Source organism: Tachysurus vachellii, chromosome 12, assembly GCF_030014155.1.
Source record: "Tachysurus vachellii isolate PV-2020 chromosome 12, HZAU_Pvac_v1, whole genome shotgun sequence".
Taxonomy (NCBI): Eukaryota; Metazoa; Chordata; class Actinopteri; order Siluriformes; family Bagridae; genus Tachysurus; species Tachysurus vachellii.
Genome location: NC_083471.1, coordinates 11,292,273 through 11,310,920, shown reverse-complemented (window position 1 = coordinate 11,310,920; position 18,648 = coordinate 11,292,273). Strand labels below are relative to the sequence as shown.

Below are 18,648 nucleotides of genomic sequence, written 5' to 3'. Positions count from 1 at the left end.
ATTATCAATTCTTTAGAGCTGTTTTGCTGCTGATGTTCTATGGGGATTTTTTTAAACCCAAAAAATAAGGACTAATTTAAACAACCCTAAAACATACTTATTAATGCAAAATGGAAAGAAGATAAAAATGCAGTATAAATTGAAGAGAGCTTCCACTATACGCTCATCGATCTTATCCAAGATGGCGATGAGTTTGCATGAGGTGAAACGGCTGGTGCTATGGTGCAGTCAGGACAGTCTAGAGCTAAACACCCTCAAAACTGTGGAGATGATAGTGGACTTTATGAAAGACCCCTCAAAACTACTCCCCCTCACAATATCCAACAGCCCGGTGTCATCTGTGCAGGCCTTCAATTTTCTGGGCACTACCATTTCCCAAGACCTGAAATGGGAGTGCAACATAAACTCCATCATCAAAAAGGCCCAGCAGAGGATGTACTATCTACATCAATTAAGGAAGTACGGTCTGCCACAGGAGCTGTTGATGCTGTTCTACACTGGAGTCATTAAATCTTTCCTGTGCACATCCATCACCATCTGGTTTGGTGCAGCAACTAAACAGGACAGGAAAAGACTGCAACGCACGGTTTAAACAGCAGAAAAAATAATTGGTGCCCCCTGCCCACTCCCCAGGACTTGTACCATACAAGAACCAGAATCCAGGCAAGAAAAATCACCACTGACCCTTCGCACCCTGGACACAACCTCTTTCAGCTTTTCCCTTCTGGCATGCGCTACAGAGCTTTGCTTACCAAAACTGCCAGACAGAGGAACAGTTTCTTTTCCCAGGCAATCACCCTGATTAACAACTCACCATAATTATATTCCCTGCTTCATAGCATAAGTATTGCATTATAAGAACTGTCAGTCATCACATCATCTGTGTATGTTACACACACTACTGCTGCTGCATATTGTACAAAAAGCATAATATTGCACAATATTGTCAATTGCACTTCCCACACTTTATGTACATAACTGATCAGTCATATATTCTGTATTCATATTTAATACTCATAATGTCTACTGTATCACATATACATTGTCTTGTATATAACTGTCTTGTACAAAATATCAAAGTTTAGACTAGATTCTAGATTAATCTTAGATTAGATTAGATTAGATTAAATTAGATTCGTACTTCATATTCATTGGCTTGTGATCAGAATCAGAATCAGAATCTGGTTTATTGGCCAAGTGTGTTGACACATACAAGGAATTTGGTTCGAGCTGTTTGTGACTCTCAAACGTACAGACATAAATAACACTATACTATACAAGATACTATATTCTTGTATAGTATAGTGTTATTTATGTCTAATACACACTTGATTCTGATTCTGATTATCACAAGCCGATGAATATGAAGTATGAATCTAATCTAGATTAATCTAGAATCTAGTCTAAACTTTGTCTGATATTTTGTTTAGCCTGAAGCTTTCTGTGAACATACCATATTGTGCATCTAAAAAAAATTGCTTATTGTGAATATTATTAATAGACACACTTGCTCAATTTCTGTAACATGCATTCTTTGGCACAATAGCTTCCTTTTTTTTTTTTTCTTTTTTTTTTTAATAGTTTTTTACATTTGTAGAAGGCAGAAGAATGCAGCGCAGTGGGTGATATATATATCACCCAATATATCAGAGTCCAAAAGGTCAAGAGTTCATTACTTCACGACTGCCAATCTTCATAGTTTAATCTGCCTTTGGACTTGAGATGAGTAGCGGCTAAAAGAGCCATGGAAGCAAAGGAAAATTAGTTTCTAGTTGAATCTGTACAAATGAATCAATTTGATGACGCACGGTACAGAAAGTGAACAGTCAGCAGTATGTGTGCTGCTATTCGAACAGCCTGAAGACAACTGAAAGAAACTCAGAACAAAGGTAAGGTAATGCATTTAAAATTTTAAATTCAAAATTATGACTTGGAAGATATGGACACATCACTAAATAATTATAAGATAATGATCAGTATGGCTTTAAGGTTTAACACCTTAAACCCCTGGATTATTATATAGTACTTATTATTCTATAGTTGTTTCTATGTTGTTTAAAGCATATTCATGGCAGGCTATTACTAATATTTTCCAATGAAGACGCATCCTGAAACAGTTTATCATCAGTTTGCATAAGAGGATATTTTATTAATTAAAAAAACCTTCTTATTGTATATTTTATCCTTTAATGTTGTGGAACAGCTGCAAAACAAGTTTACATACTCTATAGTAGATATAAACAGTCATTCCATTTATCTTTACCTTTTCCAGATTAATCTCATCACTTAAACTGGAGACTCCTTATATATAGGATTATATATAGATTGTTTTAAAATGCTTATGTGGAGTGCCTGTGTAAGCTGTTACCATGGAAACAATAATGTATTCAAATTTCAATGAAGAAATTAGTATGAACCTGATCCAGAGCATATCCTATATACAACCTCTTTGAGCTGCTGTTATAGAAAATTAATCAACCAATCAGATCTGAGAATTCAGTAGCACTGTGAGATAAAGATTACAATGAATACCATATGTAATGTAAAGTGAGCAATAAATACTGAATACTGTACAAGAATCGGCACATTCTACCTAATTCCCTGTAGCATTCATCTCATTAAACAACATGAAATATGACAGGAAGGCGAAACAGCCAACTTGATCTTGTTGACTGGCTTTTCTTGTAACACAATCATGGCAGGAAGGAGTGGCGATTGTGTTTACACTACACATAGCAACTCTCGAGTGACGCGTTGCGTCAGAGTACACTTGCACCTCTCACTGCTTTGGATCTGTGTTTGAAGGCAACCGCAATTCATTTCCTCACTTCCTTAAAGACTGAGCACATGAGCTGGAAGAGGTGGAGCTGGATCGACTGTGCATGGGTGATATATAAGGCAGAGCTCAGGCAGCTCTCACCTTTCAGTAGGTGTCTACAGCTCAACAATGTCAACCTCCTGCTTTCTAGCATGGGTCCTCGTCCTCTCTGTGTCATCTGTCCCATCAGGTAAGACACTGGATACTGGCTTATGGCTTCACACAATGGCTAATTAACTCACCTCTGACCATTACTATACAGGAGTTGCTACACAACTGGGTTATTTATGGGGATGTGACAGAACTTGCTGAACGACTGCATAAAATACTGGCTGTATGCAAAATACTTCATTCTTTTACAATTAATATTGGCTGAAAATTGGTTCGGTAGGAATATTTCCTCTTTCATGCAGTAGTGACTTGCAGAATAAAAAATAAGATTTAAACATTTGTATATAATGTCTGCTGTGTAAATGCTGCTACATGCCATGTGTTATGTTGTGTTGTTGAGGTATGAATTGAAGCCTCCCACCTACTGTAAACTCATCCAAATCCACTGCTTGGGTATAACACTTTACCTAAATTAACCCCCAAGCTTTGTCTTTTTAACTGTTGTACAAATAAGAGTAACATTTACTACCACAAAGTGGCAAGTTAATAAAAACAATGGCACACCCTTCCAACTGGAGTCACAGCATAATGTATCAGAGGGACAGGATCAGCAGAAAAACGCTCCTTAAAGAATTTTATTCTGTTTGAGCTCAATCAAAAAGCCTTTTATTATTATATATTAACAATTATTTTACCAATCTATACACTGTATAGCTTCTTAGAGACACAATAGATTCCTGGTAAAAATGGAAAACAAATATGTGAGTTATTATGGTTTATAATTGACTTGTTTCTGTACTTTTTTTTTTATAAGACTCACACATTTATTGTAATGCCATTATTTGTTTCTGTATGTTTAGTAATCGATACAATCTGTATTGAAATTTGAAACTTATAGACAAAACCACAACGATTTACTTCTTGTTAGTTTGTTGTTATTTAATATTTTAACATTACCACATCACCCATATGTACAAATATCTACATGGTTTTCTAACTGTTCCTCAAGCCAAATTATGTTTTTTGTAGTCTCTCTCACATAGTCATTATTTATGTGCACTTTAGCTACCTGTGTTCCTGCTGTTTCTATCTCTCCGATGGTGTGATTATAGGTAGAAGGGTGCCACTGATTTTTAGTAGATCGGCATTTCTCAGTAGTAAACATTAATCTTGTTGACATGACATGTTCATGGTAGATAACATGATTTTGTAAGAGCACAGTTCCCTTTAAGATTCATTCACATACAACCACAGATCAGTTGAAATTACGTCCAGCCTGTTACTGCATGTGTACATCATGTTTTCATAAAAAAAGAAGTTCCTGAAGTGTCTGACCAGGGAAAGTACAGGAAAATCATTAGAGGTCATTTATGCAATCTGAACCCAAAACTACTTTTTTTCTTGAGACTTGTTCAAAAATTATACACTTTTACGCATATACACAATTATACACTCATCACAGATAATTAACATTTTTTTATATGGGCCTTGATTCTGGCTGGTCAGAATCACTAACATATAAAAGCAGTAAAGGGATAAACCTGAGCTACCACTGACATGATTAACATAGCATGGAGGAAGTGCCTGAAGAATCACATCTAATGCAAAACAACCTGATCAGATGCAAAAACATTACCTATTTAAATAATGACTGGAGCCAAAGGGCTTGTTTTCTAAATTTTTAGAAAGAAGTTAAACATTATGAAGAGATCATTAATTCCCAAGAAACAAAAGAAAAAAACGAATGAGAAAGAAAACCAGAAACACATCAGAAATACTTCAGGAAAAGTGTAAAGCAGTACAGAAAGGTTAATACACTGCTCTCATCGTATTAGTCAATACAATGTCTATTGTGCTTCATAATAAAGTCTGAAGACTAAACAAAATGAGACACTGTATAATTATATCGAAGAAATAATGCACTTTGTAATTCCTTCAAAAAATGATGTACTCTGTAGCATTCCCTCAAAAAGAAATGAGGTACTGTGTAGAATTCCCTTAAAATACTATGCACAGTGAAGAGTTCTGACTAAAATAGTCATTGTATAGCATTTCTTCAGAAAATAAGATACTATGCAGCATTATGAGGCACTAGGCAAATGATGTTAAAATGCAGTCTATTTGCATCTGGTCTTGCTGTGTATCCAGGACTACACACTCACACACAGATAATGTTAGTATTTGTTCTTTTCGATTACAGACTGTTTGACTCTAAACGGCGTGAAGGTCCATGAAGTGGTACATCCAATACGACTGCATGACCTTCATAAAAGAGGATTAGAGGTAAGAATCCAAGGAAACGGTACTTCAAACAGCTGAATGAAACTCAAATTTGTTTCATCCACTCAAATTTAGTCAAAGTTTTACTTAAATCTTGTCTATAGTCCACCAGACCTGCAACGGTGAAATATGCCATGACTCTGGGCGGAAGACCCCTGGAAATGCATCTCGAGAGAAATGAGTAAGCTTGATCTTTTATTTCTGTAACATCATGTTCCAAGGTTGCAACCAAGAATGATGTAGTCTGAAAGTGTAGGACAGGAACACACTGGAACAAAAAAAAACAGATGCTTGTTGGTGTTGCCTGCAAGCTTTTGCTAAGCTCTAAATGGGTTCACCTGTGGATATCTTACTAATCTTCTGTCAGTGGTAGAACCCATCTCAAGAACTTTACTCAGCTCAGGAATGTTTACGGTTGATTAAGAACAGATCAGCTCAGGTCAGAAAGTTAATTTTTATTATTTTATTTTGAATCTAAGTTCTGGAAGAGTGTTTCTGAGGATTTGAGGAAGGCAGGTTCTGTAGATGATTTTAAATCCAGACTAAAGACCTAGCTGATCTCTTCATACCTGTAGATTTCAGATTACAGTTCTCTTCTTTTACCCTTATAAATATTGCTTCTGCTTGTGATTGGACTCCAAGATGTAATCTGAAGTACTATGGAGCATTATTACTAATATTATTATTTATCTTGGGTTCTGCAGTGACTTTTTACCTGAAAGCTACACAGAAACATATTACACAAACGATGGGACTCCTGTGGTAACCAAACCACGTGACCTGGTAGGTGAACTGTACGCTGGCGCTTTTTAACTCCACATTAACCTAAGATTCTTGAAGATCAGCTCCTTCGTCTATTGTTATGTTTTGCTAATATGCACATCCTATTTTTCCAGGATCTCTGCTACTATCAAGGGAAGATTGCAAATGACAGGAACTCAATGGTTAGCGTGAGCACGTGTGATGGGATACGGTATGTCTTATTTACTGAAAAAAAGAATACATTTTTGAGATTTAGGCATTTTAGTTCTAATCTTCACTCTATTGTGTTTCAGAGGCTATTTCCAAACAGCAGAGCAAAGATACCTTATCGAGCCCTTGCCCGAGGACAGTAATGGTGATCATGCAGTGCTGAAGTATGAGGATGTGACTGATACTCCAGCAGTTTGTGGTGTCACAAATACCAGCTGGGAGCCTGCTGAGCTTCCTCCATACACCAGCAAGGCTAGATCACGTGCATCTGTAAGTCTGATCAGATTTGAGTTTCTGGTAGGAGTGGTCAACCACAGAGCCATCAAAAAACTCAGGAAGTTCAGTAACAATGAACAAAAATGTTAGCAAATAAAGACTCTTGTGTTACAAAAACAATAATTCATTTTTAGCACATTTTAGCATGTGTTAGCGGAGTTTGCATGTTCTGAGCTTGCTTCGGGGGTTTTCTCAAGGTATGCTGGTTTTCACTTTTGGGCCAAAGATATGCCTTATAGGCTGATTGACAACTTTAAATTGTCTGTGGTGTGTGAAATTGTGTTTGAAGTATGCTTGGATAGATTCCAGACACCTCACCATGTGCAGGATAAGTGGTTCAGAAAATGTGAGCTAACTACAAGTGTCCTTGACATATTGTGCTATGATCCGGGTTGCCAACAAAAGTATCACTGATAAATCATATGTCAGTTTTAAGAAGGAAATTGATAAAGATCTTTTATGCTCTAAGATCTGCTTGTTCCACCACCATTTATTTGTTCCAACCTTAATGTGACAGAGATAGATGGACATCACAAAGCTTGGAAAGGAGTACTAAAGACCATAGTGTGGTGTGAGCTGCCTCAGAGCTCAAGGATGCCGGTGTAATCCTAAGCTCAGGTTGCTCTCTGTGTGTAGTTTCACTGTTTGTCCAGCTTCTCCGGTTTCCCCCAACCTCCCAAAAACATGCTGGACCACAGATTAGCACTTACACTAACACTTGAAGATAAACAATATAAAGATAAACAAATAAATGATGGAGCCTTTCATATGACCTGTTCTCGACGTGACCTAATGTACTGGAAAAAATAACATGTTCTCCATCTGATGAACGACTGTTCTGATTTTTGTTTTTCCTCTTGGTTAGGGGCCAACAATGTTCCAGCAACAAAAATACATTGAAATCATCCTAGTGGTGGATAACAGAATGGTACGTAAGTGGCAGAAACATGAGCACTGCTTTGTTGATGATTAAGCCGCATTGTTCCGCATTGAAAGGTTTTGTTAAGTCTTGTGCTTTGTGGGTTGATGACGGTTAGTATTAACCACAGATGACGACTAATACTCATGATCACCACATTTTCTTTGTATTCAAGCTCATTATTATTTTTTCTCTCTCCATGTAGACATGCCCCTGACTAATCATATTGTCTTCACAGTACAACCAGATAGACAGAAATGACGACAAAGTGAGAAAGAGGATCTTTGAGATTGTCAACTTTGTTAATGCTGTGAGTCACAGATCTTATCTGTTTCACATGACCTGGCACACTTTGTGTTGAGTTTACATTGTAATCATTTAAACTGCTTTAATGCTCAATACACGGGGATCATTTCATGGCTGGGTGCAATGTATGAAGTCCACAATATAACCATGTAACACTTTCATTACTTTTCTGTAGCACTTCAGTAGTGCTTATTAATTTCAGTAGTGTGTTTTGGGAAATTTTAGGAACTACAAGAGCCCTTAAGGAAACAATAGGAATGCATCAAGTATAATAGTTTAACAGCAAACTACAGCAGTTTAGAAAACTAAAGGAATTTTTTAAGATCTTCAGTAGCGCTTTAAGATCTTCAGTAGTGCTTTATAATCTTCAGTAGTGCTTTCAGAACTTCAGTAGAGCTTAAAAAACTTCAATAGTGTTTTAAGAACTTCAGTAGTGCTTTAAGAACTACAGACGTGCTTTAAAAACATCAGTAGTGCTTTAAGAATTCCAATAACACTTTACTTTTGAAAATTATAGGACTGCACTAAGAACATTACTTGTGCTTTACAAACTTCAGTTTGAGAACTGCACCAGAAATTTAATTTCTTGCACTTGGCTTGAGTAGGATTTCTATTGTGGATCAGTTTTTAAAAAATAAATTGTGAAATTTCAGCCTGCAATCTCTTTTGCAAAGAGTTTTCCCAGAACACCTCATGTGTTACTTATTGCTGAAGGGGCATAGACACCTATTGTTATCGTTAGTTTTCTTCTTCTTCTTCTTATCATTATTATTATTATTATTATTATTATTATTATTATTATTATTATTATTATTATTATTATTATTATTATTTCTCTTCCGCCATTGAAGTCAATGGCAGCCCATAGAACCGTACGTAGGAAAGTTATGAAATTTGGCACACATGCAGAGGCCAGCCTTAGAAGGTACTATAGCAACTTTGGTGTGTCTAGCTCAAGCCCTCTAGCGCCACCAACAGTACAAAAACCCAATTTTGTTTTTGAGTTCACTCACATACACACACATTTACATGCACACACACACACACACACACACACACACAGACACACACACAGACACACACACACAGACACACACACACTCACACACACACACAGACACACATACACACAGACACACACACACAGACACACACACACACACACTCACACACACACACACACACACACACAGACTTCTTGTTGTGGCTCAGGCTGAGTCCGACGATCCCAAAAATATAGTGAAACCTACTTCCTGTCCGCCACTTTGATTTTAAAAACAGCTATTTTCGCTTATAACTTCTGCAAACTTGAGTCTAAAATCATGAAGGATGAAGGATGAAGCCATTTTGAATTTTCAAGTTAAGTTCAGTATTTTACTAATGCAATGCCATATCGCTACGAAACTTGGTATGGTTCATCAGCGACATGTTCTGAGTGCATCTGATCGGCTTGACCCCGGTATCGCTGCTTGCAGCTATATTTAAATTTGTTTTGCATAAAAAATTTTTTCCATTGTTGCATATTTTAAATATATTCCCAAAATGTAAAAAAAAATATGAAAATTTACTTTTTATAAAATTATGTTCATGGGAACATTTGTAAGGCCAGACGCCTGCACTCAGGCTCAAAGGTGTGTGCTCAAGCACCTTTGTCTTGTTTTGATAGTTTGATAGTAAATTTGAATTCATTTGAACAAATTCTTAAGATTTTCCATCTACAAACACAATGGCTGCTTGAGTTATTATTATTTGTTTTTGGTCCTTTTTTGAATTTAAATTCTATAACTGTTTGTATGTTTCTTGGTAGGTTTATAAACCTCTGAATACCTTCATCGCTCTGATCGGTCTGGTAATATGGAAGGATTCTGACAAGATTCGAGTGACGGAACCAGCTGGAGAAACACTGGACGCATTTACCACATGGAGGAATAAAGAGCTCATGAAGATGCAGAAGCACGACAATGCACATCTGCTCACGTCAGTGTTTATCATTAAAATGTCGCATGAAAAACAGGAATCTGTTATCAGCTGATCATTACATTATTAATATATGCTGCCATTTAAATGGTTTGTTTTTGTAAAGTGAACAAAACTCTTCTCTCCTGAAAACTGTCCTCTGTCAGAAAACTCACTGGTACTGTACATAGCTGACACTGGAGACTCCCTCTGTTGTTCCCTGAACGTCTTCTTTTATTATTTTTTGTAAAGAACTACATTTTTATTTATTTAATTTTTATTTTAGGCTATTATGTGTTTTTTGTCTAAGCTGTTACTATAGAAATGAAAGATTTGAGATTTCAAGAGTTTGGTGTTCTAAATAATAATAACATTGATTAACACAACTTTTCAACTCAGGTTTTTCTTTCAAATTTAAGAGAATTTAAATTGTGGCCATGTGGTTCAAATGAAGCCAATGCCAGCCACTGTATAATTATACAGAATTTAGTAATGATTCAGGATATAAATCATAAATCATGTTTCTGGTCATGTTGCAGTGGGATTGACTTTGAAGGTTCGACGGTAGGACTGGCGTTTATTGGCACTCTGTGCACGGGGCATTCTACCGGAGTCGTCCAGGTAAATCACACTTCCATTACAGCTCCTGAGCAACATCATGGTAGATTTCAACTAAAAACCTATGCTTTCTACAGCCCTATATAATAGATAACACATTATCAATAATTTCAATTTCTATTAAAAATTAAGAAATATTTCTACACATTTGCAACTAATTCAGGTCCTCTGTCTCTCAGAACCATAATCCAAATGCCATAGCCGTAGGTGCCACCTTGGCCCATGAGTTGGGACATAACCTGGGTATGAACCATGACACCAGCTCATGTGTGTGCACTGAGGACAGCTGCATCATGACTGCTGCTCTCAGGTAAAATAAAAAAAAACAACAAATAATAATAATAATAATAATAATAATAATAATAATAATAATAAAGTTTTTAAGTATGTTTTTAAGTAATAAAGTATTTTGGGTACAAATTGATTATGTTGCAGTCCAAAGAACAAAAGTAATATTCCTAATTAGTACTAAAGGTCCTAAACCTGATACAGTATGAACTAATTTTACAATTTTTAAAAAAGAAAAACAATTTCCAATCTACAAAAACAAGAAAATTACATGCACAAGTCAGAACTTTGTGATAAAACTTATTCAACTTTATAAGCTCTGAAGTATCTTCAGTTGCTTTTCTTCGGAGCCCTTAAATGTTCTCTTAAAGAAAGGCTTCTCACAAAAAACCTTTGGGAATTCTTTTTTTTTTGGAAGGACCTTCAACTCTGGTCATTCTCCCAGATTTTTGAAATTTTGTTGATCTGGTTAACAGAATGATGGGATGTGAGTTGAGGTAGATTGCAAGAGCAGTCGCAGTTTGTGAAGTTGTTCATTTTATGTAGGTGCCAAAACACAGGCAGACAGAATTAGTATTGTGTAAATCATAATCGGAAATCAAATGAGGAATGGAACCTATGGTCGAAAGTAAAAAATGCAGAACTGAAATGAACAGAAAACAATGCTTAAGCGTTTAAGAACAATACGACTGCGACTGTCTGAAAAACAGGGTTCCACCGCACAGACAAAATCTAGACCAAAATGCAGGGACAACAAAAGAAAGAGATTTTATTACAAAATAAGATGATACAAAACATGGTAACATGAGACACCATACTACATCAAGGACTCAGCAAAAAACAAGCAAAACACAACAGGTATAAATAAAGGTAATAAATTAAACATGAAGCAGGAAGGAACTAACGATCAGGTGGCGCAAACATGAGAGCACAAAACATCCAGGAGGGGATTGTCCAAGGCATCCATGACAGCGACAAAACAAAGAAATGAAAAAGAAAAAGCATGCAGTACATTGATAATCAAGAACAAACACAAAACATTTGAACACAACCAGGTAACAAACTCATGGCAGGAAAGGGCAGGCGTGAAAAAAGCATTGTCAAGGCATTATGAGAAATAATTTCACTTTCTGCCAATGCAACTATCAAAGGGAAGGAGTGAAAAAAGCAAAGAATTATTTCATATTTGTTTGAAAATATATCTATATTGTGCAAAAAACGCACATCAGCATGATGGTTGAAGGTTTTTGAAGATTGTTGTGCGTGAAGCAGCATGTATCTGGTAAATTAAATCTGATACCTTCGTTCCTGTCATTTGCAGCTACAACATCCCTCGGCTCTTCAGTAGCTGCAGCATCAACCAATTTGAGCAGTATCTGAACTCACGGACCCCTGAGTGTCTTCTCGACAAACCACAACCCACAAATTTGATCCAGCCTCCAGTCTGTGGCAATGGCTTCCAAGAAAGTGGAGAGGAATGTGACTGTGGATCTGTAAAGGTAAATTTATAACATCCTACTCCTATTAAATGGGTTTTAAACAACAGCATTGTTTAGCAGTGCAAATGGTTTATATTAATGTGCTCTTTCTAAAACGTTAGCATTTCTACACCAACAGCATGTTCACAGAAACTGGTAGGGTGAACACACCATGTAATCTGAGCTTAATAATTAACGGGTCAAAACGCTCATTGTTATTCAAAAACTGTTGACATGGTGAAGCTTTATTAGGTGATTATATAACATTTATGCCTCGGGTGTCAGTGCAACATTTAAATTCAGTAGACTATGTTTTGAGGCTACATCACATTATTTAAGATTATGTAAAGGGTTATGATGTGTAGTTTATTCCTTTCTTAATACAGGCTTTTTTTCTCTGAGCTCTTTAAAGTTGGTTGTCGCCTCGATAAAATTTTAACCATGACCAAATTCTTACAGCTTGCACACTAACTTCACCTTAGTGTCTTTTCTTTTACTTGGACTGCTCTCAACAACAATACACCATAGCACATGCATGCCTGTTGTTGATTGCTTTCTAATCTTTTTGCCTCGACAGGTTTAAATATACATTCCTTTAGGGCCAAAATAGCTTCTCTGTCAGAAGAATGCTTCAGACATGATCAGACCCATTGAAAATCAGAATATTAATGACAGTGTCCTGAACTGAGAAAAATTGTCAGCAACCCGGGGATAAAAAACAGACCCAACTGCAGGATAGCGTAAAAATAAACAGGATTTATTTACTAAAAAACATGAAACAAGGATGCAGACAATACCAGACCAGACACGAGACGAGATAAGACGAAAACAGAAGACATCAGAAGACAAGGATTCCATGGTTAAATAGACAGGACAATGAACACATGAGGAACAGGTGTGCAGAGACGGGGACGAGTAAACAATACTACCATTATTAGTATTAGCATGACAGAATAGTATTTATTACATAATTTGTTTTTGTTTTTTTAAAGAATGCCTTTGTATTATACAGTAGTTGTTGTGGTTTTTTGGGTTGTTTTTTCAGTGCCAAGACACTACACACATGCAGTACTATATACTGTAATAAATAGCCAACAATCCTTAGCAGAAGCATTTACTTTACACTGTAATCAGAAGCAAGGTTTTTACTTTCAAATAAGTAAGAACAATGATGAACATGAAGATTAAGAACAGGTTTGCCAGGTTTCCGCAAATTTTCCACACGTACAACATCTCACACAAGTCTTATGTCCAACTTTCTGTTCTATAACAGGACCCCAGACTGACTTATATATGTCGAACTAATTGGTTATTCTTTCCATGTCCAGTTACAATAAGCTGATTTCCCAGAGGCTCTGCACACACAAAACCTCCTTTATTTTAATTTGTCCCACTTTCCAAAGGGGTAGGGAGGTGCTGGGGGTTCTTTTCATTAAAAGAGCACAAACACAGAGTAGAACATAAATCCAATGGTCCTTGTGTAGTCAACCCACATTTCTCTACAGTCAGGCTACTTGTATTGAAGCCATGCAATGGAAAAAGACAGAATCATGAGAGTCGAATGCTTCAAAAAATCCATCATATACATGCTATTCTTCACCTTTATTTTCTGGGTAAGTGCCTGTGACATTTTATTATGGATAGTGATTAGGCTAAAGTTGTTTTCTCTTTTCCAGCTTTTTATTCAAATTTGTTCTTCCGTCTTAAATAAATATTAGTCTATTTTTTTTAAACTGCATGAGGTAGACATTTATTAACTATATTTTACCTACTCTATAATAAGTGTAGAATGTTAGAATGCCTAGTAATACTGACACCCAGAAGAATTATATACACCACCGGGTCTTCGTCCAATCTGGTCTTCTGCTGTCGTAGCTCAAACACCCCAAGGTCCAATGTGTTGCTTCTCTGCTCAGCACAGTTGTCACAAATGGCTATTTAAGTTACCATAGCCTTACTCAAAACAGTATGACTATTCTCCTCTGACCTCTTTCATTCACATGACATTTCTCTCTGCAGAACTGGATGCTGTTTGGATGTTGTCTATGTGTTGTCTAGTTCTATGTGTGAAAATCCCAGCAGATCAGCAGTTCCTGAAATGCTCAAACCTGCTTGCCAGCCATGTCACAGTTAATATCACTGATATTTGAAAGAAACCTTTACCTGTATCTGCAGGATATTATTCTTTGTTTGCATATTAATAACTACTGAACGAAAAAAAAAAACAGTTCCAACTAGTGACCTCAGTGTGTTTTGCCTGAATATTTGCATATGCAATAAAAACTGATAGGGAACCATTTATTATTCAGTTTAAATCAGATAAGTACAGCAACATTTGTATATAAAAAAGATGAGTCCAGCTCAGACATCTCAGGCCTTAAAAGCTTAGTAGGGTTATTACATTTGTTCATTTAAGCAGATGAATGAAGCACAATTCTTGAGCTTCTTGATGATACCTTAACACATGTGTGTATTTGTGTGTTTGTGTGTATGTGCAGGAGTGCACAAACCCATGCTGTAATGCCACTACATGTAGACTTACAAAAGGGTCTCTGTGTGCAGAAGGAGAGTGCTGTATTGACTGTAAGGTAAGAATTCTAACCAGTATAGTATTAAAATGTGTATTAATGTGTTGAACACCAGCAACCTCTTAAGTAACCTCTTTAATCCTCTTGAACTCAATCAGACATTTCAACAGAGTTTGAAATATGTTCCTACATCTCATAGGCATGTTCAAACTAGTTTGAAGGGAAAAAAACTTTTTTTTAGCTTGCTATACCACAGGGAGTAAGTAATGGTGAATAGTATCACAGCTGACAATTGGCATGCCATGATGCCATGACAACCATGATGTTTGTCATGATAGCCAGTATGTTAGTGCGGGTGGGAATGGGTACCCGTTGTAGGTAGCATTTAGCTATACATGTTGGGACCTATCTTAGGAAGGAGTTGGATACCATCTTGGGAGGGAATTACATATCCTTCAAAATCTCCCACAAATTCCTTTTGGGAGGAAAAGACTATCTGCCTTGGGAGGGAAATGCATATCAATCTGGGAGATAATAGCCCATGTGTTTTGGAAGAGAATTGGTTGCCTTTCTTAGGACAGAATTGGTTCACCATCCTGTGAAGGAATAACCCATGTGTTTTGGAAGGGAATTGCTCTCCTGTCTTGGGATGGAATTGGCTACTTGTCTTGCGCAAAAATTGACTAACCATCTGTATAAATGAATACAAAATTGCATTGTCAATACTAAAACCAAACCTTTCATTTGTTCACAATCCGCAGATTGCCGATTCCACTCTGATGTGTCGTGCTAAGCGTGATGAATGTGACCTCCCTGAATATTGTACGGGTAATTCACCCACATGCCCTGAGGATGTCTTTGCTGTGAATGGATTGCAATGTAAGAACGGCGAAGGCTACTGCTACAATGGGCAGTGCCCTCAATTGCAAAACCAATGCATCAAAATGTGGGGGCCAAGTAAGTAGTTAGCACATTACACAGCAAAGCGAATAAAGGTTAACATAAACATTGGTCCAAGTTTCTGTTTTTTTCTTTTGCAGATGCTGTGGTAGGAGCTGACTTCTGTTACAATCAGAACACAAGAGGAACATTCTATGCCTACTGTGTATGGCTCATCAATGGAACCCGTATACCTTGCCAGAAACAGTGAGTCCAAGAAGCATACATTGACACTCCTACATGTTCACTAGTTCCTCCAGATAATGTAAACACCACCTTACACCACCTGTACATCTCATGAAGGTAACAACATGTCTTATTGATCTGTGACATGGTTACGGTGTGTACATAAGTCGCATGCCTACAAACATGTGCTTCTAGGGATGTAAAGTGTGGGAAGCTTTTCTGTGACCGAGGCCAGGACAACCCAAACGATGGCCAGTTGGTCCAGTTCAGCAGCTGCAAAGCTGCTTTTTTCAGTGAGCCGGAGAGTGACAATGGCCAAGTCAACACTGGAACAAAGTGTGGTGATGAGAAGGTATTCCATGTTAAAGACAAATGCAAAATTCTTCAGCGCACTTTCTGCATTTCATTAGCAACATGCAGATACAAGCAAAATCCATGCTTTATTGCAATGTTGGTTATTTTTGCTTTCTGCATGTGACAAAGGAAAAGCAATATAGTTGGTTTTTTGCTTATTGATTTTGCTTCAGAATCTTCTCCATAAGGCTGATTTTTGACTCTATTGTAATATAATATGATACAAAATATATCCAGGTGGTCTATCTGGTACAGCATTTTAGACTCAAACTACTTTTGAAGACACACGGCAGCTCAAAATTGTACAATTTAAAGAGGTTTAGATAATAGAAATCAACAGATTTTTCAAAATAAACTCTTGCACAATCATTTCAGGTGTGTAGTCAGAACCAGTGTGTGAACCTCGAAGTTGCCTACAAGTCAACCAACTGCTCAGACAAATGCCAAGGCCGTGGAGTAAGTTTGATCACATCACATCATATGTTATAAGTGATATGTGACAAACCAAGATGATACCAGCATAATAAGAGTAAATGTTTCCTATAGGTTTGTAATCACAAGCTGGAATGCAGCTGTGAACCTGGCTGGCAACCACCATACTGTGACATTTTCACCAGCAATGAAAATACAGGTATGTCCTACTTTTTTTATCACTTAGAAAGTATTCATTAATGAGTAAGCAAATAAATTTGCCCCAGTGCACACAAAATATGTGTAATAACCCGAGACAGCATTAATCTAGACTCACTTACAGTATGACCACTAATAGTGCTGTTGCTCTTGAATCCTATTGAAAGCTCTTGAACATTTATACCATTAAATCCTGCTGGCTTCCAACAAATCCAAATCCCAGTAGGCGTCTGTCGCTTAACTTTAATAACTTTATGCCAAAATATGCCAATAAATAATGTCCTTGTAAACAAAGTTGAGAAGGATAGAAATGCACATTCTGTTTTTTGTCCTCCTTTAGTTTCCCAGAGACAAATAGCCATGCAAATAGGCATCGCAGTGGCAGCCTGCATCGTGTTGGGTGCCATTTTAATTGGACTGGCCATATATTTTCTGAAGTGTAGAAAAACTCATCCGCGCCAAAATGGGTGAGTAAGAGTACATCCAAACCAAGGATCTTCCTGATGAACCGGTTTGGCACAATGACACAACATATCTATATCATCTAATGTTGTAATCTTCCACCAGTGTTCAGTTCCAAGCAAAAGACTCTGTAAGCAACATTTACTCCAACCAGCTAAGCGTGAACGTTCCTCAACAGATCCCACCCACGGTACAGCTTATCAGCATTCTTAGCAGGTGTTATTATACAACTCAGAAATTTATGTAAAATATGGTTGTGATAAATTATTTTTTTTATATATCTGTTTATTTTTAGGGAATACGTCCCAAAGGCCCTCCGCCACCACCTCCAACTAAGCCATCTGCCCCACCCTTGATCCTGAATACAGACTTCAGAGTAGCACGCAAGGTAACAGTTAAATGATTTCTGAGATTAAACAAGTGTCATCTTAGTTATTCACATATCAAACATCTGCTCAAAATTACCGAATTTTAGTTTTAAACAATTGAAGAAACTGTATTCTTTTCTTCCAGGCTCTGAGACCAGTTCCGCCTCCACCGAGGGCTTAAAAATGGACCCAAGTTGGGAGGGTTATATCGAAAATATCCAGCACTGAGCATGATTTAGTTTTCACAAGAACTGATTGAGAAAAATGATGAGTTAAATCCTGGTTATCTGCCTTTCGGCAGAATTATCTGGTACTTTGTAGGACAACAGAACTCCAAAAGGGTCTTAGTTGCACCCACTAGAGGCCAACACAGGAACACCATGTTACTGAAATCTAACACTGTGCACCTTAGTTTTACACTTAATGGCTTGAAAAGTACAGAAACAGCTGACGGTGTTTCAGGAATATTCTGGAGCAGTTTTGCCACTGACATTAATCCCAAATTCATACTGAATGTGCCACTTGCAACAAACTTCATGGACAATTCACAAAAAACACACCTTTGCGTTCCAGTTTTGGGAACCCCATTATTCATTTATTAGTTATAAGGAAGTAGCTTTTTATATATCTTAGATTTTCTTCAATCTTGCCAACTACTACACCCATTTAGATCTCCCAAAGAGATCTTTCCACATGTGTTGTCCATTGACCACTGCTCATGTTTGACACTAATGCACTAATGCTGTGAACACTGTAGATTGAACCACTTGTTAAAATGGAGTGGAATAATGTTCTGAGGCATCATGTCCATCATGAATTGCCCGCAGAGAAAAAAAAACTCTTAACAGCACAATATCTTCCACCTTTTCCTGTAAATAATTTAAAAACAAATTATTTATTTTCCTATTAGAGTGCCATGAGTATGAATGTTATAAATTGTTATTATTTGTGCAATAAATGAGACTGTATTCAGAGTTTTTTAAATTTATTTTCAATTTACTAAGAAAAATGCATCAATAACTAAAACACTTAATAAATAACTTTGCTGCCTAATGTTATCAATCCTTTCTCAATGAACGTTCTAAGAGTTCTGAAGTTTTCAGGACACGTAAAAGCTTAAAAATCGCGAGTGAAATTGTATTTCTGGTGTATTTTATGT

General features: G+C 36.9%; 1 protein-coding gene across 1 annotated transcript; it reads left to right on the top strand.

Annotated features, from left to right (window-relative positions):
- Window positions 1–1,703: 1,703 nt before the first annotated feature.
- LOC132854531 (zinc metalloproteinase-disintegrin-like batroxstatin-3) lies at window positions 1,704–18,463 on the top strand. Its single transcript, XM_060883002.1, has 23 exons — window positions 1,704–1,889; window positions 2,806–3,008; window positions 5,130–5,212; window positions 5,314–5,390; window positions 5,914–5,992; window positions 6,106–6,182; window positions 6,265–6,451; window positions 7,323–7,385; window positions 7,615–7,686; window positions 9,490–9,659; window positions 10,178–10,259; window positions 10,436–10,566; window positions 11,866–12,043; window positions 14,521–14,610; window positions 15,312–15,507; window positions 15,591–15,696; window positions 15,871–16,027; window positions 16,405–16,485; window positions 16,576–16,660; window positions 17,000–17,126; window positions 17,227–17,311; window positions 17,417–17,509; window positions 17,635–18,463. Exons 2-23 carry the CDS (start codon window positions 2,948–2,950, stop codon window positions 17,668–17,670), a joined length of 2,316 nt encoding a protein of 771 aa, XP_060738985.1. The 5' UTR covers window positions 1,704–1,889; window positions 2,806–2,947; the 3' UTR covers window positions 17,671–18,463.
- Window positions 18,464–18,648: the final 185 nt, after the last annotated feature.